Source organism: Rutidosis leptorrhynchoides, chromosome 3, assembly GCF_046630445.1.
Source record: "Rutidosis leptorrhynchoides isolate AG116_Rl617_1_P2 chromosome 3, CSIRO_AGI_Rlap_v1, whole genome shotgun sequence".
Taxonomy (NCBI): domain Eukaryota; kingdom Viridiplantae; phylum Streptophyta; class Magnoliopsida; order Asterales; family Asteraceae; genus Rutidosis; species Rutidosis leptorrhynchoides.
This window is the reverse complement of record NC_092335.1, coordinates 354526924-354552055: the sequence shown is the minus strand read 5'-3', so window position 1 is coordinate 354552055 and position 25132 is coordinate 354526924. Positions and strand designations below refer to the sequence as shown.

The window sequence follows — 25132 nt, the reverse complement described above, 5'->3', positions numbered from 1 at the left end:
TGAAAGCTCATCGGTCTGGGACCAAGCTTATTGGACGTTGGACGTCATGATGGCAGATCTTGCAAGTACGAGCAGTGGAATCAAGAGTCTCAATAACCACAACTATGGTTATTGGCGGACTTGCATAGAATCCTACCTACAAGGACATGATTTATGGGAAATAGTTGATGGCAGTGACACAACGCCTCCACCGAAAGAAAATGCCGAAGCCTTGAGAAAATGGAACATCAAGGCTGGGAAGGCTTTATTTATACTGAAGACTACAATCGAGGAGGATCTATTGGAGCACATCCGTGACGAGAAAACACCAAAGGCAGCTTGGGAAACTTTTGAAAAATTATTTTCAAAGAAGAATGAAGCACGCCTCCAGCTCTTGGAAAATGAGCTCGCGGGTATCTCACAAGGAAGTCTGTCTATTTCTCAGTATTTCACCAAGGTGAAATCAATTTGCCGTGAGATATCTCAACTTGCTCCTGAAGAGAAAGTGAGTGATGCAAGGATGAAGAGAATTATCATCCATGGCTTAAGGTCCGAGTATAATGGATTTATAGCCGCTGTGAGAGGATGGCCTACTCAACCATCATTAATAGAGCTGGAGAATTTGTTGGCTAATCAAGAGGCATTAGCCAAGCAGATGAATGAAGTAACCATAAAAGACGGAGAAGATGCACTCTTCACCAATAAAAGGAAAGCAACATCTCGAAGACAAGAGGCGATGAAAGAAAGTAAGACATATGGGTGGAAGGGTCACCCAAAATCAAAAGGCAACGCTTCAGGGGGAGCTCAACAAGGAAGAAGAGATCATCGCCAACAATACGGGGAAAATGATAAGAGAAAGCTTGTAAGTAATATTGTAATTGTAATTTAATATAAGTGTTTTTGTTAAGTTTCCCGATCAAGCCTTAGTTTGTGTTTAAGTTCTTAGTGCACTTTTGTTGTTCTTATTATATGGTCGGCTCTGCCGCCTAAGTAATACATGGTCGGTTATACCGCCTAAAGATATATGGTCGACACTGTCGCCTAAGTACATTGTGCACTAAGGATTTATAAAATTAAAGGTGGTTGGCAATCCAGTTATGCATGGAAGAAGAATAGAATCAGTCTATGTATTATCTGCTGAAACAGCATATGTGGATAAGACTCGAAAGAATGAGACGGCTGATCTGTGGCATGAACGTCTTGGGCATGTGGGATACAATAAGTTAAAGGAGATGATGGTGAAACGCATAGTAAATGGGCTTCCTCAAATTGATATCCGAACAGATACAATATGTGCTGGATGTCAATTTGGCAAAGCTCACCAATTGCCATTCAAGGAGTCAGCGCATCAGTCCAAGACACCACTAGAGCTAATACACTCAGATGTCTTCGGACCAGTGAAACAAACATCACTTGGATGTATGAAATATATGGTGACATTCATTGATGACTTCTCAAGATATATGTGGGTTTACTTCATGAAGGAGAAGTCGGAGACTTTTCTGAAGTTTAAAGAGTTCAAGAACAAGGTAGAAAGTGAGCTCAATACTAAGATTCGATGCTTACGCACAGATAATGGAGGAGAATATTTATCAACCGAGTTCAATATCTATCTTGAGAAGCACAAGATCAGAAGGCAATTAACTTGCCCTAATACTCCACAACAGAATGGAGTGGCAGAACGTAAGAATCGTCATCTTGCTGAAACCTGTCGAAGTATGCTTCATGGTAAGAATGTACCAGGAAGATTTTGGGCCGAATGTATGAGGACGGCTTCATACGTGATTAACAGACTCCCACAAACAAAGTTGGGATATATTTCACCATATGAAAGATTATGGAAGATCAAGCAAACCGTCAACCATCTCAAGGTTTTTGGATGTGTATGCTACGTCTTCGTACCAGATCATCTACGAAGCAAATTTGATAAGAAGGCAATCCGATGCATTTTTGTCGGTTATGATGAATCAAGAAAAAGATGGAGATGTTGTGATTCAAATACTGGAAAGTGTCATACTTCAAGAAATGTGGTATTTGATGAAGCTTCTTCATGGTGGTCACCTCAAAAGATAGAGCTTCCAGAATCTCATGGATTAGAAGAAGTTCCAGAAGAGAAAGAAGAACGTAAAGAGCACATATCGGATCCAATTAAAGAAGGAGATGGATCGTACTCTAAGGAAACGAGTCCATGTAAAACTGGGGTACATCAATCTACATCCGAAGAGGTTCGTCCAAGCCAAATGGATGTCGAGGAGCATGTGCAAGAATTACGGAGATCAACAAGGTCGAGGCAACCTAATCCGAGGTATGCCAATGCTGCTCATGTGGATGAATCAATACCTATTGAGCCTTCCACTTATGAAGAAGCAGCACAAAGTCAAGAATGGCAGAAAGCGATGGAAGAAGAAATTAATGCACTAAAAGAAAACCAGACATGGAGTTTAGTTCCAAAGCCAAAAGATGTAAAACCAATATCTTGTAAATGGGTTTACAAGGTGAAGACTCGATCAGATGGCTCCATTGAAAGGTATAAAGCTCGACTTGTTGCTAGAGGTTTTTCTCAACAATATGGGCTGGATTATGAAGAAACGTTTAGTCCAGTGGCGAAGATCACAACAATTAGAGCTCTACTAGCCTTAGCCGCTAGCAAATCTTGGAAGCTGTGGCAGATGGATGTCAAGAACGCTTTCTTACATGCAGAACTTGACAAAGAAATTTATATGGAGCAACCAAGAGGCTTTGAGAACAAGTCCCATCCTGACCATGTCTGCAAATTAAAGAAAGCACTATACGGCTTGAAGCAGGCTCCAAGAGCTTGGTACGGGAAGATTGGCGAGTTTTTAGTAAAAAGTGGTTTCACAGTTGCTCCTTCAGATTCTAGTTTATTTGTGAAACAAGATCAAGGAAAACTAGCCATAGTGCTAGTATATGTGGATGACTTAATCATCAAGGGAGATCACTATGAGGAGATCCAAAGAACAAGAGAGAATCTTTCTATCAGATTTCATATGAAGGAACTTGGAGAACTCAAACATTTTCTTGGACTCGAAATAGAGCAGAAAAGAGAAGGATTATTTCTGGGACAACAGAAATATGCGCGAAATCTTTTACAAAAGTACGGAATGCTTAATTGCAAACCTATCTCAACTCCGATGGATCCGAATACAAAACTACGAGCAGATGAAGGAAAAAGCCTTCAAGATGTTACCATGTATCGAAAGATGGTCGGAAGTCTTATTTATCTCACACTAAGCCGGCCAGACATATCTTATGCAGTTGGAGTGGTTAGTCGATACATGAGCAATCCGAAGAAGCCTCACCTTGATGTTGTACGACGCATCTTAAGGTATGTTAAAGGCACTATTAACTTTGGCATTTTGTACAAGAAAACAAAAGAATGTCACGTGACTGGATATTGTGACGCTGATTACGCTGGAGACTATGATACACGACGGTCAACAACTGGATACATGTTTAGTCTTGGATCAGGAGTAATATCATGGTGCAACAAGAGACAACCAACAGTATCCTTGTCAAGCACTGAAGCAGAATATCGATCGGCATCGTCAGCAACACAAGAAATTACATGGTTGAAACAACTAATGGAAGATCTTCATCAATCAACAGATTATCAAGTAAAGCTTTTCTGCGATAACCTATCAGCTATTCGTCTAGCAGAAAATCCAGTCTTTCATGCGAGAACAAAACATATAGAAGTGCACTATCACTATGTTCGCGAGAAGGTCCTTGAAGGGGAGATCAAGATGGTGCCAACAAAGACAGATGAACAGGTAGCAGATATATTCACCAAGAGCCTAAGTAAACCGAAGTTTACAAAATTCAGAGAAGCACTTGGAATGGTCTGTAAGACATCGTTGGAAGAAAATTTGCATTGAGGGGGAGTGTTAAAATACAATGCAAATTTAGAATAATGTGGAATTAGTAAATGTATATGGGTAAAATATCTAGATATTAATATGTATAAGAAAATATCTAGATATTAGAATATGAGAGAAAAATCTAGAAATTGAAATGTAAAAGAAAAATCTAGATATTTGTAGGTTGTAGAAATATCTAGATATTTATATATCCATGGAAATATCTAGGTTCTAGAATGTTCCATGGAGTAGTATAAATATGGGAGGAGATTTAATTTGTGTTGTGTGAAGTAAGTTGTGAGAGTTGTGAGTAAGAGTGAAATAAGAAGTGAGTTGTGAAGAAGAGAAGAAGAGTGTGAGTTAGCGAAAGTAGAGAAGAGAAAGCTTGTAAGTAATATTGTAATTGTAATTTAATATAAGTGTTTTTGTTAAGTTTCCCGATCAAGCCTTAGTTTGTGTTTAAGTTCTTAGTGCACTTTTGTTGTTCTTATTATATGGTCGGCTCTGCCGCCTAAGTAATACATGGTCGGTTATACCGCCTAAAGATATATGGTCGACACTGTCGCCTAAGTACATTGTGCACTAAGGATTTATAAAATTAAAGGCTAAACAACGCCAAAGTATTGGTGTAGTGAGTCTTGTATAGTCTAGATCCTCTATAGTGGGTGTGTTGGGCTCGTCGAAGCTTCCAACAATTGGTATCAGAGCGGGTCGTTCGGGACCATTTCTAGTGGAGGAAATCGGTAAACGTTGGACGTTTACATCGACTTGTTTTCACCAAGGCTCTAAGGGAGATTCTGCCGGAGCACAGTTAGGAACTGTGAAAGCTCATCGGTCTGGGACCAAGCTTATTGGACGTTGGACGTCATGATGGCAGATCTTGCAAGTACGAGCAGTGGAATCAAGAGTCTCAATAACCACAACTATGGTTATTGGCGGACTTGCATAGAATCCTACCTACAAGGACATGATTTATGGGAAATAGTTGATGGCAGTGACACAACGCCTCCACCGAAAGAAAATGCCGAAGCCTTGAGAAAATGGAACATCAAGGCTGGGAAGGCTTTATTTATACTGAAGACTACAATAGAGGAGGATCTATTGGAGCACATCCGTGACGAGAAAACACCAAAGGCAGCTTGGGAAACTTTTGAAAAATTATTTTCAAAGAAGAATGAAGCACGCCTCCAGCTCTTGGAAAATGAGCTCGCGGGTATCTCACAAGGAAGTCTGTCTATTTCTCAGTATTTCACCAAGGTGAAATCAATTTGCCGTGAGATATCTCAACTTGCTCCTGAAGAGAAAGTGAGTGATGCAAGGATGAAGAGAATTATCATCCATGGCTTAAGGTCCGAGTATAATGGATTTATAGCCGCTGTGAGAGGATGGCCTACTCAACCATCATTAATAGAGCTGGAGAATTTGTTGGCTAATCAAGAGGCATTAGCCAAGCAGATGAATGAAGTAACCATAAAAGACGGAGAAGATGCACTCTTCACCAATAAAAGGAAAGCAACATCTCGAAGACAAGAGGCGATGAAAGAAAGTAAGACATATGGGTGGAAGGGTCACCCAAAATCAAAAGGCAACGCTTCAGGGGGAGCTCAACAAGGAAGAAGAGATCATCGCCAACAATACGGGGAAAATGATAAGAGAAAGAATGGTGAATGCTTCAATTGTGGCAAGAAGGGTCATTTTGCTCGAGAATGTAGATTCCCCAGAAGGCGAACTTTCGAAGGAAATGTGGCCGAAAGAGGTCACATTCGAAGCAACCATTAATGAGGAAACATGGGATGCAGAAGCAGGACTCTCCGTTGAAGCTGACATGGATGATCAAGCTCTTGCAGCAACCTTAAAGTCAAAAATAAACTACAAAGATGATTGGATCATTGATTCTGGGTGCTCAAATCATATGACCGATGATGAGACAAAGCTGCAAGAAATGGAGGATTACAAAGGAAAGAGAGTCGTGTTGACAGCCGACAATTCAAGGTTATCTATTTCTCACATTGGAAAGACAATAATTCCAAATGAAGGCGACTCTCATAAGCTCCAACTCGAGAAGGTGTATCTTGTCCCTGGCCTAAAGAAGAATTTACTGTTAGTACCACAATTGACAGCAGAAGGGAACTATGTGCTCTTTGGACCAGAAGATGTGTCCGTATTCAAGAGAGTAAAGGTGGTTGGCAATCCAGTTATGCATGGAAGAAGAATAGAATCAGTCTATGTATTATCTGCTGAAACAGCATATGTGGATAAGACTCGAAAGAATGAGACGGCTGATCTGTGGCATGAACGTCTTGGGCATGTGGGATACAATAAGTTAAAGGAGATGATGGTGAAACGCATAGTAAATGGGCTTCCTCAAATTGATATCCGAACAGATACAATATGTGCTGGATGTCAATTTGGCAAAGCTCACCAATTGCCATTCAAGGAGTCAGCGCATCAGTCCAAGACACCACTAGAGCTAATACACTCAGATGTCTTCGGACCAGTGAAACAAACATCACTTGGATGTATGAAATATATGGTGACATTCATTTATGACTTCTCAAGATATATGTGGGTTTACTTCATGAAGGAGAAGTCGGAGACTTTTCTGAAGTTTAAAGAGTTCAAGAACAAGGTAGAAAGTGAGCTCAATACTAAGATTCGATGCTTACGCACAGATAATGGAGGAGAATATTTATCAACCGAGTTCAATATCTATCTTGAGAAGCACAAGATCAGAAGGCAATTAACTTGCCCTAATACTCCACAACATAATGGAGTGGCAGAACGTAAGAATCGTCATCTTGCTGAAACCTGTCGAAGTATGCTTCATGGTAAGAATGTACCAGGAAGATTTTGGGCCGAATGTATGAGGACGGCTTCATACGTGATTAACAGACTCCCACAAACAAAGTTGGGATATATTTCACCATATGAAAGATTATGGAAGATCAAGCAAACCGTCAACCATCTCAAGGTTTTTGGATGTGTATGCTACGTCTTCGTACCAGATCATCTACGAAGCAAATTTGATAAGAAGGCAATCCGATGCATTTTTGTCGGTTATGATGAATCAAGAAAAAGATGGAGATGTTGTGATTCAAATACTGGAAAGTGTCATACTTCAAGAAATGTGGTATTTGATGAAGCTTCTTCATGGTGGTCACCTCAAAAGATAGAGCTTCCAGAATCTCATGGATTAGAAGAAGTTCCAGAAGAGAAAGAAGAACGTAAAGAGCACATATCGGATCCAATTAAAGAAGGAGATGGATCGTACTCTAAGGAAACGAGTCCATGTAAAACTGGGGTACATCAATCTACATCCGAAGAGGTTCGTCCAAGCCAAATGGATGTCGAGGAGCATGTGCAAGAATTACGGAGATCAACAAGGTCGAGGCAACCTAATCCGAGGTATGCCAATGCTGCTCATGTGGATGAATCAATACCTATTGAGCCTTCCACTTATGAAGAAGCAGCACAAAGTCAAGAATGGCAGAAAGCGATGGAAGAAGAAATTAATGCACTAAAAGAAAACCAGACATGGAGTTTAGTTCCAAAGCCAAAAGATGTAAAACCAATATCTTGTAAATGGGTTTACAAGGTGAAGACTCGATCAGATGGCTCCATTGAAAGGTATAAAGCTCGACTTGTTGCTAGAGGTTTTTCTCAACAATATGGGCTGGATTATGAAGAAACGTTTAGTCCAGTGGCGAAGATCACAACAATTCGAGCTCTACTAGCCTTAGCCGCTAGCAAATCTTGGAAGCTGTGGCAGATGGATGTCAAGAACGCTTTCTTACATGCAGAACTTGACAAAGAAATTTATATGGAGCAACCAAGAGGCTTTGAGAACAAGTCCCATCCTGACCATGTCTGCAAATTAAAGAAAGCACTATACGGCTTGAAGCAGGCTCCAAGAGCTTGGTACGGGAAGATTGGCGAGTTTTTAGTAAAAAGTGGTTTCACAGTTGCTCCTTCAGATTCTAGTTTATTTGTGAAACAAGATCAAGGAAAACTAGCCATAGTGCTAGTATATGTGGATGACTTAATCATCACGGGAGATCACTATGAGGAGATCCAAAGAACAAGAGAGAATCTGTCTATCAGATTTCATATGAAGGAACTTGGAGAACTCAAACATTTTCTTGGACTCGAAATAGAGCAGAAAAGAGAAGGATTATTTCTGGGACAACAGAAATATGCGCGAAATCTTTTACAAAAGTACGGAATGCTTAATTGCAAACCTATCTCAACTCCGATGGATCCGAATACAAAACTACGAGCAGATGAAGGAAAAAGCCTTCAAGATGTTACCATGTATCGAAAGATGGTCGGAAGTCTTATTTATCTCACACTAAGCCGGCCAGACATATCTTATGCAGTTGGAGTGGTTAGTCGATACATGAGCAATCCGAAGAAGCCTCACCTTGATGTTGTACGACGCATCTTAAGGTATGTTAAAGGCACTATTAACTTTGGCATTTTGTACAAGAAAACAAAAGAATGTCACGTGACTGGATATTGTGACGCTGATTACGCTGGAGACTATGATACACGACGGTCAACAACTGGATACATGTTTAGTCTTGGATCAGGAGTAATATCATGGTGCAACAAGAGACAACCAACAGTATCCTTGTCAAGCACTAAAGCAGAATATCGATCGGCATCGTCAGCAACACAAGAAATTACATGGTTGAAACAACTAATGGAAGATCTTCATCAATCAACAGATTATCAAGTAAAGCTTTTCTGCGATAACCTATCAGCTATTCGTCTAGCAGAAAATCCAGTCTTTCATGCGAGAACAAAACATATAGAAGTGCACTATCACTATGTTCGCGAGAAGGTCCTTGAAGGGGAGATCAAGATGGTGCCAACAAAGACAGATGAACAGGTAGCAGATATATTCACCAAGAGCCTAAGTAAACCGAAGTTTACAAAATTCAGAGAAGCACTTGGAATGGTCTGTAAGACATCGTTGGAAGAAAATTTGCATTGAGGGGGAGTGTTAAAATACAATGCAAATTTAGAATAATGTGGAATTAGTAAATGTATATGGGTAAAATATCTAGATATTAATATGTATAAGAAAATATCTAGATATTAGAATATGAGAGAAAAATCTAGAAATTGAAATGTAAAAGAAAAATCTAGATATTTGTAGGTTGTAGAAATATCTAGATATTTATATATCCATGGAAATATCTAGGTTCTAGAATGTTCCATGGAGTAGTATAAATATGGGAGGAGATTTAATTTGTGTTGTGTGAAGTAAGTTGTGAGAGTTGTGAGTAAGAGTGAAATAAGAAGTGAGTTGTGAAGAAGAGAAGAAGAGTGTGAGTTAGCGAAAGTAGAGAAGAGAAAGCTTGTAAGTAATATTGTAATTGTAATTTAATATAAGTGTTTTTGTTAAGTTTCCCGATCAAGCCTTAGTTTGTGTTTAAGTTCTTAGTGCACTTTTGTTGTTCTTATTATATGGTCGGCTCTGCCGCCTAAGTAATACATGGTCGGTTATACCGCCTAAAGATATATGGTCGACACTGTCGCCTAAGTACATTGTGCACTAAGGATTTATAAAATTAAAGGCTAAACAACGCCAAAGTGTTGGTGTAGTGAGTCTTGTATAGTCTAGATCCTCTATAGTGGGTGTGTTGGGCTCGTCGAAGCTTCCAACAATTGGTATCAGAGCGGGTCGTTCGGGACCATTTCTAGTGGAGGAAATCGGTAAACGTTGGACGTTTACATCGACTTGTTTTCACCAAGGCTCTAAGGGAGATTCTGCCGGAGCACAGTTAGGAACTGTGAAAGCTCATCGGTCTGGGACCAAGCTTATTGGACGTTGGACGTCATGATGGCAGATCTTGCAAGTACGAGCAGTGGAATCAAGAGTCTCAATAACCACAACTATGGTTATTGGCGGACTTGCATAGAATCCTACCTACAAGGACATGATTTATGGGAAATAGTTGATGGCAGTGACACAACGCCTCCACCGAAAGAAAATGCCGAAGCCTTGAGAAAATGGAACATCAAGGCTGGGAAGGCTTTATTTATACTGAAGACTACAATCGAGGAGGATCTATTGGAGCACATCCGTGACGAGAAAACACCAAAGGCAGCTTGGGAAACTTTTGAAAAATTATTTTCAAAGAAGAATGAAGCACGCCTCCAGCTCTTGGAAAATGAGCTCGCGGGTATCTCACAAGGAAGTCTGTCTATTTCTCAGTATTTCACCAAGGTGAAATCAATTTGCCGTGAGATATCTCAACTTGCTCCTGAAGAGAAAGTGAGTGATGCAAGGATGAAGAGAATTATCATCCATGGCTTAAGGTCCGAGTATAATGGATTTATAGCCGCTGTGAGAGGATGGCCTACTCAACCATCATTAATAGAGCTGGAGAATTTGTTGGCTAATCAAGAGGCATTAGCCAAGCAGATGAATGAAGTAACCATAAAAGACGGAGAAGATGCACTCTTCACCAATAAAAGGAAAGCAACATCTCGAAGACAAGAGGCGATGAAAGAAAGTAAGACATATGGGTGGAAGGGTCACCCAAAATCAAAAGGCAACGCTTCAGGGGGAGCTCAACAAGGAAGAAGAGATCATCGCCAACAATACGGGGAAAATGATAAGAGAAAGAATGGTGAATGCTTCAATTGTGGCAAGAATGGTCATTTTGCTCGAGAATGTAGATTCCCCAGAAGGCGAACTTTCGAAGGAAATGTGGCCGCCGCAAGAGATGAGAAGAAAGAGGTCACATTCGAAGCAACCATTAATGAGGAAACATGGGATGCAGAAGCAGGACTCTCCGTTGAAGCTGACATGGATGATCAAGCTCTTGCAGCAACCTTAAAGTCAAAAATAAACTACAAAGATGATTGGATCATTGATTCTGGGTGCTCAAATCATATGACCGATGATGAGACAAAGCTGCAAGAAATGGAGGATTACAAAGGAAAGAGAGTCGTGTTGACAGCCGACAATTCAAGGTTATCTATTTCTCACATTGGAAAGACAATAATTCCAAATGAAGGCGACTCTCATAAGCTCCAACTCGAGAAGGTGTATCTTGTCCCTGGCCTAAAGAAGAATTTACTGTTAGTACCACAATTGACAGCAGAAGGGAACTATGTGCTCTTTGGACCAGAAGATGTGTCCGTATTCAAGAGAGTAAAGGTGGTTGGCAATCCAGTTATGCATGGAAGAAGAATAGAATCAGTCTATGTATTATCTGCTGAAACAGCATATGTGGATAAGACTCGAAAGAATGAGACGGCTGATCTGTGGCATGAACGTCTTGGGCATGTGGGATACAATAAGTTAAAGGAGATGATGGTGAAACGCATAGTAAATGGGCTTCCTCAAATTGATATCCGAACAGATACAATATGTGCTGGATGTCAATTTGGCAAAGCTCACCAATTGCCATTCAAGGAGTCAGCGCATCAGTCCAAGACACCACTAGAGCTAATACACTCAGATGTCTTCGGACCAGTGAAACAAACATCACTTGGATGTATGAAATATATGGTGACATTCATTGATGACTTCTCAAGATATATGTGGGTTTACTTCATGAAGGAGAAGTCGGAGACTTTTCTGAAGTTTAAAGAGTTCAAGAACAAGGTAGAAAGTGAGCTCAATACTAAGATTCGATGCTTATGCACAGATAATGGAGGAGAATATTTATCAACCGAGTTCAATATCTATCTTGAGAAGCACAAGATCAGAAGGCAATTAACTTGCCCTAATACTCCACAACAGAATGGAGTGGCAGAACGTAAGAATCGTCATCTTGCTGAAACCTGTCGAAGTATGCTTCATGGTAAGAATGTACCAGGAAGATTTTGGGCCGAATGTATGAGGACGGCTTCATACGTGATTAACAGCCTCCCACAAACAAAGTTGGGATATATTTCACCATATGAAAGATTATGGAAGATCAAGCAAACCGTCAACCATCTCAAGGTTTTTGGATGTGTATGCTACGTCTTCGTACCAGATCATCTACGAAGCAAATTTGATAAGAAGGCAATCCGATGCATTTTTGTCGGTTATGATGAATCAAGAAAAAGATGGAGATGTTGTGATTCAAATACTGGAAAGTGTCATACTTCAAGAAATGTGGTATTTGATGAAGCTTCTTCATGGTGGTCACCTCAAAAGATAGAGCTTCCAGAATCTCATGGATTAGAAGAAGTTCCAGAAGAGAAAGAAGAACGTAAAGAGCACATATCGGATCCAATTAAAGAAGGAGATGGATCGTACTCTAAGGAAACGAGTCCATGTAAAACTGGGGTACATCAATCTACATCCGAAGAGGTTCGTCCAAGCCAAATGGATGTCGAGGAGCATGTGCAAGAATTACGGAGATCAACAAGGTCGAGGCAACCTAATCCGAGGTATGCCAATGCTGCTCATGTGGATGAATCAATACCTATTGAGCCTTCCACTTATGAAGAAGCAGCACAAAGTCAAGAATGGCAGAAAGCGATGGAAGAAGAAATTAATGCACTAAAAGAAAACCAGACATGGAGTTTAGTTCCAAAGCCAAAAGATGTAAAACCAATATCTTGTAAATGGGTTTACAAGGTGAAGACTCGATCAGATGGCTCCATTGAAAGGTATAAAGCTCGACTTGTTGCTAGAGGTTTTTCTCAACAATATGGGCTGGATTATGAAGAAACGTTTAGTCCAGTGGCGAAGATCACAACAATTCGAGCTCTACTAGCCTTAGCCGCTAGCAAATCTTGGAAGCTGTGGCAGATGGATGTCAAGAACGCTTTCTTACATGCAGAACTTGACAAAGAAATTTATATGGAGCAACCAAGAGGCTTTGAGAACAAGTCCCATCCTGACCATGTCTGCAAATTAAAGAAAGCACTATACGGCTTGAAGCAGGCTCCAAGAGCTTGGTACGGGAAGATTGGCGAGTTTTTAGTAAAAAGTGGTTTCACAGTTGCTCCTTCAGATTCTAGTTTATTTGTGAAACAAGATCAAGGAAAACTAGCCATAGTGCTAGTATATGTGGATGACTTAATCATCACGGGAGATCACTATGAGGAGATCCAAAGAACAAGAGAGAATCTGTCTATCAGATTTCATATGAAGGAACTTGGAGAACTCAAACATTTTCTTGGACTCGAAATAGAGCAGAAAAGAGAAGGATTATTTCTGGGACAACAGAAATATGCGCGAAATCTTTTACAAAAGTACGGAATGCTTAATTGCAAACCTATCTCAACTCCGATGGATCCGAATACAAAACTACGAGCAGATGAAGGAAAAAGCCTTCAAGATGTTACCATGTATCGAAAGATGGTCGGAAGTCTTATTTATCTCACACTAAGCCGGCCAGACATATCTTATGCAGTTGGAGTGGTTAGTCGATACATGAGCAATCCGAAGAAGCCTCACCTTGATGTTGTACGACGCATCTTAAGGTATGTTAAAGGCACTATTAACTTTGGCATTTTGTACAAGAAAACAAAAGAATGTCACGTGACTGGATATTGTGACGCTGATTACGCTGGAGACTATGATACACGACGGTCAACAACTGGATACATGTTTAGTCTTGGATCAGGAGTAATATCATGGTGCAACAAGAGACAACCAACAGTATCCTTGTCAAGCACTGAAGCAGAATATCGATCGGCATCGTCAGCAACACAAGAAATTACATGGTTGAAACAACTAATGGAAGATCTTCATCAATCAACAGATTATCAAGTAAAGCTTTTCTGCGATAACCTATCAGCTATTCGTCTAGCAGAAAATCCAGTCTTTCATGCGAGAACAAAACATATAGAAGTGCACTATCACTATGTTCGCGAGAAGGTCCTTGAAGGGGAGATCAAGATGGTGCCAACAAAGACAGATGAACAGGTAGCAGATATATTCACCAAGAGCCTAAGTAAACCGAAGTTTACAAAATTCAGAGAAGCACTTGGAATGGTCTGTAAGACATCGTTGGAAGAAAATTTGCATTGAGGGGGAGTGTTAAAATACAATGCAAATTTAGAATAATGTGGAATTAGTAAATGTATATGGGTAAAATATCTAGATATTAATATGTATAAGAAAATATCTAGATATTAGAATATGAGAGAAAAATCTAGAAATTGAAATGTAAAAGAAAAATCTAGATATTTGTAGGTTGTAGAAATATCTAGATATTTATATATCCATGGAAATATCTAGGTTCTAGAATGTTCCATGGAGTAGTATAAATATGGGAGGAGATTTAATTTGTGTTGTGTGAAGTAAGTTGTGAGAGTTGTGAGTAAGAGTGAAATAAGAAGTGAGTTGTGAAGAAGAGAAGAAGAGTGTGAGTTAGCGAAAGTAGAGAAGAGAAAGCTTGTAAGTAATATTGTAATTGTAATTTAATATAAGTGTTTTTGTTAAGTTTCCCGATCAAGCCTTAGTTTGTGTTTAAGTTCTTAGTGCACTTTTGTTGTTCTTATTATATGGTCGGCTCTGCCGCCTAAGTAATACATGGTCGGTTATACCGCCTAAAGATATATGGTCGACACTGTCGCCTAAGTACATTGTGCACTAAGGATTTATAAAATTAAAGGCTAAACAACGCCAAAGTGTTGGTGTAGTGAGTCTTGTATAGTCTAGATCCTCTATAGTGGGTGTGTTGGGCTCGTCGAAGCTTCCAACACAAACCCTAAAATTTAAACCCTAAATCTAAATCCTAAACCCTAAATCTAAAACCAAAACCCTGAACCTCAACTCTAAACCCTGAAATCTAAACCTAAACCCTAGATCTAAACCCTAAACCCAAAACCTAAATTCTATACCCTAAAATCTTTAAACCATAACCTAAAATCTAAACCCCAAAATTTAAAAACCCTAAATCTAAACCCAAAACCCTACACTTAAACTCTAAACCCTACACCTTAGACCCTAAACTCTTCTAAATCCTCTGCTTTAAAAACTAAATTTAAACCATAACCCTAAGCCCTAAAATCTAAACCCTAACCTAAACCCTAACCCCTAAAAGCTAACCCTAAACTCTAACCTAAACCATAAACCATAAATTTAAACCCTAAGCACTAAACTCTGAACCCTAAACCTAAACCTAAATCTTAAACCTACACATAAAGCAAAACCCAAACCTAAACTCTTCACACTAAACACTAAACCATAAAAGCTAAACCTAAACCCTACAACTTAATCCTAAACTCTAAACACTAAACCCTAAACCCTAAACCCAAACTATAGAACCTAATCCTAAACTCTACACACTAAACCCCAAAATTTAAACCCTAAAGCCTAAACCTAAACCTAAACCTAAACCCTAAACTTAAATCTAAACCTAAACATTACAACCTAATCCTAAACTCTACACCATAAACCCTAAACACTATACCTACAAATATAGCTAAAACTAAACCTAAACATTAAGCTAAACCCAAACCTAAACTCTAAACCATAAACCGTAAACCATAAACGCTAAACCCAAACCTTACAACCTAATCCTAAACCCTAAACACTAAACCTTAAACCTACAACCTAATCCTAAACTCTCCACTAAACTATAAAGCATAAACCCTAAACCTACACATAAAGCAAAACCTAAACATAAACATAAAGGTAAACACAAACCTAAACTCTACACACTAAAGCCTAAACCCAAAACCATAAATCCTAAACCTAAACTCTACAACCTAATCCTAAACCCTAAACACTAAACCATAAACCCTAAACGCAAACCCTACAACCTTCACACTAAACCCTAAACCGTAAACCATAAACCCTAAACCCTAAATTGTAAACCCTAAACCTAAACCATAACCCTAAACCCTAAGCCCTAAAATCTAAACTCCTGAATCTAAACCCTAACATAAACCCTAACCTAAACCCTAAAATCTAAACCCTAAACTCTAACCTAAACCCTAAATTTAAACCCAAAACCCTGAACCTAAACCTAAACTTAAATCCTAAACGTACACATAAAGCAAAACCTAAACCTAAACATAAACCTAAATCCTACAAAATAATCCTAAACTCTAAACACTAAACCATACACTAAAACCTAAACCCTAAATCTTAAACTGTAAACCCTAAACCTAAACATAAACCATAAATATAATTATAAAGCTAAACACTAAACCTTAAACCCTCTTTTATAAACATTAAACTCTGAACCTTAAACCTAAACCTAAATCTTAAACCTAAACATAAACCATAAAAGCTAAACCCAAACCCTACAAACTAATCCTAAACCCCAAACAATAAACCATAAACACTAAACCAAAACCCTACAACCTATCTTATACAACTAAATTCTAAACATTACAACCTATTCCTAATCTCTAGACACTAAACTCTAAACCCTAAACCCTAAACCTAAATCCTAAACCTAAACATAAAGCAAAACCTAAATCTAAATATAAACACTAAACCCTAAATCATAAACCCTAACCCTACAACCTAAAATTAAACTATGCACAAAACTATAAACCCTAAACCCTATACCCTAAACCTAAACCTAAACCTAAACATAAAGCTAAACATAAACATAAACTTTACACACTTAACCCTACACCATGAATCCTAAACCTAAACCCTACAACCTATCTTAAACTCTAAACACTAAACCTTAAACCTTAAACCCTAATTGCTTTAACACAGATGTTCTACCTGAGTTTAATTGATTTGTTCAATTGAAATAAAAATGGATAATTTAAAACACCAACCCTATACCCTAATTGCTTTACAACAGATCTTCTACCCGAGTTTAATTGATTTTTTCAAATGAAATAAAAATGGACAGATTAATTAAACCTTAGATAACATACATATTTCATGAAACATTATACAGAATATATGAACCATTATTCATAGAGGCATTTTATCAAACAACAGGAATGCGTCCTAATTGCTTTACAATAGATCTTCTACCTGAGTTTAACAAAACTCCACTTTTCCAAGGTACCATTACACTCCAACACACTTGTGCATACTGCAGATTCTTTGGGTTAGACTTCCAGTTCTCAGCTGTGATTTGACAGCAACATATAACGCAAATATGGCGGTTGAACAGTTAAGGGGTTCCCTTGTTTTTGGATAGGCACAGCACATGTAGATCCTTTATTGGAAGATATGGAATCTGCAAAATCAAGATTCACAGTTGCTGAACAAGATGAACAAACTTAGACAATGTTATCAAGGTTATGCCAATACTTGTGACAATTTTGTAGTTTCAATAGTGTAAGTATGATAGAACAACCTACTTTAATTAGTAGGTGCACAAATTTAAGTAACATGAGAACCAATAAATACTAATAGATGAATACTACACCTTTTGGGAGGAGCAAATCATAGGCAACGTGTCTTCGGGTAACAGGAATTTCTTTCTTTTCACGTTCACAGTCCTCGAGCCATACTGTTCTTACCACATTGATGACACCCATAGCAGACAAGCTTCTTACTTCTTTCTTTTCACTGCATTAGTCATAACAAATAAGTGACTTATTTGTTGTATAATATTTGACAAAATAGTACAATCCAAGTAAACTGATATTTAATTAAAAAAAGAAAAAAGAAAATATATTTACGTTCCTGAGGGAGTTCCAACAACTATGTGTGTTAACTGTTCGTTAAGAGACATATAATGGGACCCAGCTCCTCTTCGGACCATGTTGACCAATCTACGCATCTCAGAAGCATTGAAACCAACAAGATGAATTTTGCAGTCTAACAAGTACAAATCATTGTCTTCGGATTGAGAATCTTCAGGAACACAACCATCCATGTCCATAGAACATTAGGTTGTATGTTTGGTGGTGTTGTATTCATATTCTCCTCATTAACAATGCCGGGAATATCTGAGAGTGTAGAAGCCATATTCTGCGATAACGTTGCTTCCAGGTCAGCATCTAAAAACCCATCACTTGAAATTTCTTGGTGGGCCATAGAATGTGTAACAACATGTGATTTTCTTGATGAAATTTCTTGTTTCTTCTATAAAGAAGTTTTCTGACTATTTGTGGATGGGGCAGGGCTTCTTTTGACAGGATATGATTCCTCATTTAAGCATGCTGATACGGAAAAAATATATATGATTTTCAGAATCCGAGCTGATACATCCTAAATTCACTGTTGTAAAAGTCGGGCGACGCGTCGGTTTGGGGTCTAGCCCATCCTGACTTGCCCAAAACCGCATTAAAAGTCGTCAATGCTAAAAAATCGGGTCAAAGTCGGTCAATGCTAAAAATCGGGTCAAAGTCGGGCTGAGTCGGGTCAAAGTCAAAGTTAAGTAAAAAAAATCTATGTTTTTTAACATTAGATTTTGTGCCATATATGATATATCTATGTTTAAAATATTTATGTTTGTTATATTTTAATGTAATATATATTTGTATTTTATTAATTTATTACTAAAAGTCAATATTGGTCAACACCCGACTCATCCCCGACCCGACTGACTCGTTCCTCCAACGTCCCGACTCGCAACTATTTCAACCTTATCTAAATTCATGTTAAGCCATAAATCAACTAATAGCATATGCGATCAAAAATGAAACTTAAAGGATCCTAGATTAAAAACTTCCTTTCACCTTCACATAAACAAAATGAACTATCATGACTAAACTAACCCAAGTTGCACAATTGCTATGTAATTAAGAAAAATATTTTTTTTAGACAGAAAGACCGAAATTAAGCTTACATTAATTAACTACAAAAGTCAACACCAGTCAAACGTTAAAGAGAACAGGAATCCCTAACATTAAACTCATACTATAGAATTTTGAAGGTGAAAAACATCAAACTATCAGAGTTAAAGTGGGATTACAGTTAAGTATTACCTCTTCTAGCAACAGACTGATTAAACCATGCCCTAGCAACAATATGAATGTGACCCCATCTTTTGGCAACCTTGTATTTGTCACCTTCAGGAGCGTACTATTAGTTAAGGAAACATCCGTTTTTTAAGATATTAAAAGAAAAATACTTGGAACGATCGAGTATACAGTAACATTAAGCATGATTTACATTAAGATCAATGCAATATCATGTAATAAGGATATATCACACACTAAATGAGTACCCTTTTGTGTGACTTCAGCAGAGTATTTGCCTCCATTTTGTAGGACAAGTTTTTCTCTCTCCTTTCGCTCATCTGTGATAGATTAAACATGTTTTCTAGGTATTAGTAGAGAAACATGTAACAACTTATGGGTTGAAATAAAGACAGAATTTTATGATTTTCATGTTATTCAACCTAAAGGAATTTGGGTAACACTAATCGTTAACCCGGAAAATGGAAGAACTTTGTATGACTCGTGAGGAACAACTCGATGTTCTTTCCAACATTGGTGCAACCAACTCTCGGAGACAATTGGTTTCTTCAAAATGTTCAAAGCCCACTGTAAAAAACATGTAAAGAAAACAAAGTAGAAACTTTATAAAGTATTTGGCATAGATGAATATATACATGTGCAATGATACATAAATTACTATACTACTCACTTCAAAAGACAACCAATCAATTACATCAATCATATAGTTTCAACATTTCTAGCATGTGCTAAGATAACTAATTCGTGCACTAATCAAACAATATGTCAGTACCAGCAACCAACCATTAGACCAGCTGACTATTGATTAAAAGTGTAGAAACATATTAAAGACGGATAGTGGATAACAATACATTTCAGAATTCAGACTGAAAATTAACCAAGCAACACTATTTATACATGAGTTATTACTTAATGTAAAAGCAGAAGAGGAACAACAAAAAAAGAAGAAATAACTGATCGGCATCAATACCAAGTGATCTTACCTTAGAGGTCTGAGTGGAGCTGACACATCAAGACCCTTGTAAATCCACTAAGACAATGTGCTTCTTCTCCCTCACTGACTTTAAGAATATACTGATCGGTCATGGAAGTTTAACCAAAAAAAAAAAAATATTAAACATATAGTCAGAGTTTAAAAAATAAAAAAACCTGAATACCAAAGCAGAATTAACAGTTAAATGAATTAGTAGTTATCGTGTTAACATCTGAATCTGAATCGAAAACGAATGGAAAAATATGTTATCAACATCAACTTTCGATTTGTATGAAGTCGGAAACGAATAAAAGATCGTCGATCGAAACCCTAAATTCTGCCAATGTAGCGAGTGATGAAAACTTATACCGATTAGATTTCAGAGATGTAATTGGCTGTATGGATCATCTTGAAACAGATTGCTTGATTGACAATTGAGCTATTAATTCGACACTTCAAATCATATAATTGAAAATTGATGAAGCACTATTATGAATGGTTTTGTAAAATGACGGGATGAGGGTGAATGAAGGAGATGTTTATCACTCCGTATCAGTTAAGAATCCGGAAGGTTTAACCAAGGGTACTTTGGGTACATTATAAAGTTTTTTTGATTTATTACCTAATAATGAGAGATGATGAATTTGAGCCGTTAGATTAAGGGGTATTATAACTTAATTTTTTAATCTAACGGTGATTAAGGGAGTTTTTCAAACATTTATTAGCTAATAAAAACTCTCTTTTAATGAATAGTAGGATAGGATAGATTTTAGTACTCCCTCCGTTTCTATATTATTGTCCACTATTCCATTTTGGGATGTCCCAAATTAATTGTCCACTTCCATAAATAGAAAGGAAAGAAGATATTTCATTGGAGGATCTGGAAAGGGAAGATATTTCATTGGTGGAGAAATAAAGTTAGTGAGATTTTCTAAAACTGTGTATTTTTTGTCTGGTGACAATAAATATGGGACGGAGGGAGTATATGTTATGTATTACTCCGTAATTAGCTTATAGGATAATTAGCGTGCTTCTCATATGGCATATGGGTTTGTTTAATTTAGGAAATTATAGTGGAGATCGAATTATTTAAATGGGTAATATATTTGTTAATAATTTAATTAAATTAATCCAACAGTGAAAAAAAAATATTGAACTTTATTCATCTAAATGTCCGAATTTAAACATGAAGAATCTTTTATAATATGTTTTGTTAATATTGCTTTGAGATAGAGATAGGAATAGGACACTTAAAATATGAGTTCTATAAAGTATTTTTATAAGATTTTAAATATTCATAGTTTAAGTAGTATATTTCCGAATTATTAATCATCTAGATTATGTAGTTTTTATTGATCTTAAGAAATTTAACATTACAAAATCCAAAGTACTAGCTATAGTAATAACGAGGTCCGGTCCAGACCTCGCGTTGAGGTATTTACATAAACAAAATAGCTATGATAGTTTGGTGTTTTGTTAACTAAATAGTTTGGTTACATAGACATACAATATTTGTATACACCAAAATAAACAGATAATAATTGTATGACTTTTTTGCTCCGTTGGTCCTTCATTTATACACGAAATTGCAATCCGAGTCCCTCAAGTTTTTTTTTTGGATTTTCGAGTCCTTTTAATTGCATAATTTGGCAATCCGCGTCCCTCCATCTAACTTCCGTCTAAATTGACCGTTAACCCTTGGCATGTGCATTGCATGTGAGGGTAAATTCGTCTTTTAACTATTTTCTTCATTAAAAAAGACGGACCACTGGCACAAAATATTTATAAATTTTTTAATTAAAGTCTGTGACTTTTCTGCTCAAATTTATAAAATTAAAAAACACACAAATCTTAAAATATAAAACTTTATTATCACTAATAATCAAATCCATAAAATCAATATTATCACCAAAATCCTAAAATCAATTTCAAAACAACATAAACAATTGATCAGTACCCCTACCTCTTCCATTTCTGTAACATCCCGCCTTTTTCGTTTACTTTTCCGTTTAACTATTTAAGTTCCGTTATATGTTTATAACACATCCCGTTATTATGCGTTGAATTATCTCGTTTAGGTAATTCCCGCACCCGATTTAAAGTTGAGGGACCAAACTTGCCAAAGGTTGAAACATTTGACTAGGTCAAAGAGTCAACCCCTTTTCATCCATTCATTTCATCTCCTCTTCCTCTTATTACTACTTTCAAATCCTCTCAACATTCAAACACAAAGATTCATCATCCATTTATGATCTAGCGGGTATTTTGCAAAACAAATTACATATTTGAACTCCTTGCAACTTCCTCTTCGTTTTGGTACCAACTTCATCTCATTTGGGTAACATTTCTAAAACACTAGATTTCTTTAAATTCGTGTTCTTGACTTATAAAGTTGTTAATTAGCGTCTATGGCTCATTGTGATGTCGTGTATGTAAATTGTATGCTCGATTCGTTGTTTTTGGTGTAACTAGTTCAATATGAAAATTACTTGCTAAATCCTTGATTTTGGATGATCAAATGTTGTTAGATTGTTAAAGTGCATGTTTTAATTGTGTTTCTAGTGTTACTAGCTTCATTATGATGTATAGTTCGATTAATGAAACCTCCTAAACTTGATTATGAAATTTGGTGAATTTAGGTTAAGGTTTCATGAACTTAAAATGGACTTTTAATGATTTGAATGACATGGAATGTTAGTTGTAAGTGTTAGGTTGTGTTGTATGCTTAATTACCTTCGAAACGGCATATTGTTCATGTAAATTGGTTACCGAATCATTAAATGGCATTTATGACTTGTATGCATTGAATGAGGAACATTGATGGCGGTTTTTGGTAGTTGTAAGTGGAATTTTGATTAATGAAAAGTGCTTAGTTATGTTCCTTGTCAAATTACCTTTCCGATGATATGAGATACATATCTTGATTATTTGCGGGTCATGAAATGTGTTGGTTTGTGTTTTGGTTCGTGCACTTAGGAAATACAGCAAACAGGGCCTGGAAACCGATCAGGACGCCGTCCAGATACTGGGGACGCCGTCCCAACCTTAAAACCGGGACGCCGTCTAGCTTCTCAGGACGCCGTCCCGTTTGCCTAAAACTGGCTGTTTGCTTGACCTTTTGACGAAAAATGTTTGGCATGTTCTAGACCTCCAATTTACATGTAACTTGTTTTAAAATGCTTATATATGAATAACTAGCAGAGAAAATTTGTCCGAGACCCGACCCGAACGTGTTGACTTTTTGTTGACTTTGACCGACCAAAGTTTGACTTTTTGTCAAACTTAACCAAATGATTATGCAACCCTCCTAACTTGTTTATATACTTGTACCTTGCATGAAACTTGACAATTTGATTGCACATGCTACATAATCGAGTCGTATTGAGCCATAGGACTAATTGAACATCTTTGACCCTTCGTGACTATCGTTATTGATACAACCTATTTGTTTAGGTCAAGACTAGCATTGTTCTTAGCACACGTTACTTGTCGAAGTACTTTTTGGTTCGTGCATACAAGGTGAGATCATAGTCCCACTTTTACTCTTTTAAACTTACTTTTGGGATGAGAAAACATAAACGATTCTTTTGAACTAAGTGAACACAAGAACGGGAAAACAAACATTCTACATACGAGTTTAGAACGAAAATCCTCAATCCGATTATCATTAGTTACATCAGATGGTGTAAGCGAGAACTTATGTTATATGGCCATATGGGTTGACAACCCTCATCTTTGACGGTTCGCTACCGTCTACGGATGAAATATATTTTCGGGAAACAGTGTTGTTCTAGCACTAATTTACGGGGTATTCAACGGACGGAATGTTAAGCTTTGATAATTGGGTGCTCGTGAATATTAACTTTTAGAATGTACTATGACTTTATCAATATTGCAACTCTTGTGGTTCAGCTTGCTTTTACTCATTTTACTTATTTAAACCTATGATTTCACCAACGTTTTCGTTGACAGATTCTCTATGTTTTTCTCAGGTCCTTGAACTTAGGTGATACATGCTTCCGCTCATTATTTGATACTTGCATTGGATGTCGAGTATACGTGCATTTCATGGAGCGTCTTTTGACTTTACTTTAAACTGTGTCGCCTAGATTTCATTCGTATTATAACGTTGTAACTTAACTATTGGTTGAACAATTCTTGTAAACTTTGAAACAATCTTTATTTTGAAATGAAGGCGACATATTTTGGTCAAAAGTTATCTAAAAGACTTATAATCAGGTAATGGGACCCACGTAGCCGACGCCGTCACTTGACGATTTGGTCGGGTCGCTACAAGTGGTATCAGAGCCTTGGTTGTAGGGATTTAGAGTTCATTTGTGTCCACCCCGAGTCATAGGGTACATAGGTGAATCTAGACTACAACCGGCATATAGACTGAAGTAGGAATTATTTGACTAATTGTGCATTTATACTCAAACTCTTCTATCATATCTAACTCGTATTCGATCTTGATCTTACGTTGATAAATTTTGTTGATGCGCCACCTTGACTTTATGAAGTAATGTTAAATGCACATGAGAATCAGGGTAATATAATTTCCGGGATTATATTACGGTGATTCACATGGACGTTCCGACATTATGACATAAAGAATTTAAGGCGGGTCAAGGATAATTTTCTCTCTATCTTTATCCCATATCACGGTTAGTATTATTTAGAATACTAACCAACGGTATTCTTTTGTTTTGAAGGAACAATGGCTCCTCGTCGTGTACGCCGCAATGAAACTCCCGAACAAGCTCTCGAACGGATGATAGCTACCGCCGTAGATGCGGCCATGGCCGGTCACTCTTCCAACAACAATAACAATAACAACAACCACAACAACAACAACAACAATGGGGCCGGTAACTCAAACGAGGGATGCTCCTACAAAGCTTTCATGGGGTGCAAACCTCACACTTATGATGGAACCGGGGGACCGGTTGTGCTTACTCGTTGGTTTGAACAAACCGAGGCCGTCTTTAGCATAAGCGGTTGTCGGGATCAAGACAAGGTCAAATACTCCACCCACACTTTCTCCGGAATTGCTCTAACATGGTGGAACACCTATGTTCAATCGGTGGGTACCGATGAAGCTCATGCCCTCTCTTGGGCCGATCTAAAGGAAAAGATGATTGTTGAATATTTTCCGCGCGAAGAAACCCGAAAGCTTGAGGAAGAACTAAGAGCTTTGAAAGCGGTCGGAAACGATCTTAAAGCTTATAATCAACGCTTCGCCGAACTATCCTTGATGTGTCCTAATCTGGTTAACCCCGAATCTCAAAGGATTGAGCTCTACATGCTCGGTCTTCCAAAAAGCATCAAACAAGGGGTGATCTCATCCAAACCCACTACTCATCAAGCCGCTATGAACATGGCTCGCCAACTAATTGAAACGGTTGACGAAGTCGTAGTGCCGGCTCCTAAGGCCGAGGATAAGTCGGGTGGCAACAAAAGGAAATGGGAAGCCACTCCATCAACCTAC

The 25132-nt window shown here is 37.8% G+C and overlaps 1 protein-coding gene across 3 annotated transcripts; it reads right to left on the bottom strand.

Moving 5' to 3' along the window:
• Positions 1-16638: 16638 nt before the first annotated feature.
• Positions 16639-20165, bottom strand: LOC139897574 (uncharacterized). Of its 3 annotated transcripts, none has more exons than XM_071880273.1 (8): positions 19821-20165; positions 19655-19732; positions 19094-19238; positions 18920-18991; positions 18678-18761; positions 17427-17909; positions 17171-17313; positions 16639-16978 (listed from the first exon to the last, which is right to left on the bottom strand). In XM_071880273.1, exons 6-8 carry the CDS (start codon positions 17627-17629, stop codon positions 16863-16865), a joined length of 462 nt encoding a protein of 153 aa, XP_071736374.1. In that variant the 5' UTR covers positions 17630-17909; positions 18678-18761; positions 18920-18991; positions 19094-19238; positions 19655-19732; positions 19821-20165; the 3' UTR covers positions 16639-16862. The 3 variants fall into 3 exon arrangements, with proteins under 3 accessions (XP_071736374.1, XP_071736375.1, XP_071736373.1); XM_071880274.1 differs by having other exon boundaries at positions 19655-19728; XM_071880272.1 differs by having other exon boundaries at positions 19655-19745; positions 20014-20165.
• Positions 20166-25132: the final 4967 nt, after the last annotated feature.

Coding starts and splice junctions, on each gene's coding strand:
- LOC139897574 (XM_071880273.1), bottom strand. CDS start 17,629: ATGGACATGGATGGTTGTGTTCCTGAAGATTCTCAATCCGAAGACAAT. Junction 17,314..17,426: donor GTTGGAACTCCCTCAGGAAC/GTAAATATATTT, acceptor TGACTAATGCAG/TGAAAAGAAAGAAGTAAGAA. Junction 16,979..17,170: donor TGATTTGCTCCTCCCAAAAG/GTGTAGTATTCA, acceptor TTGATTTTGCAG/ATTCCATATCTTCCAATAAA.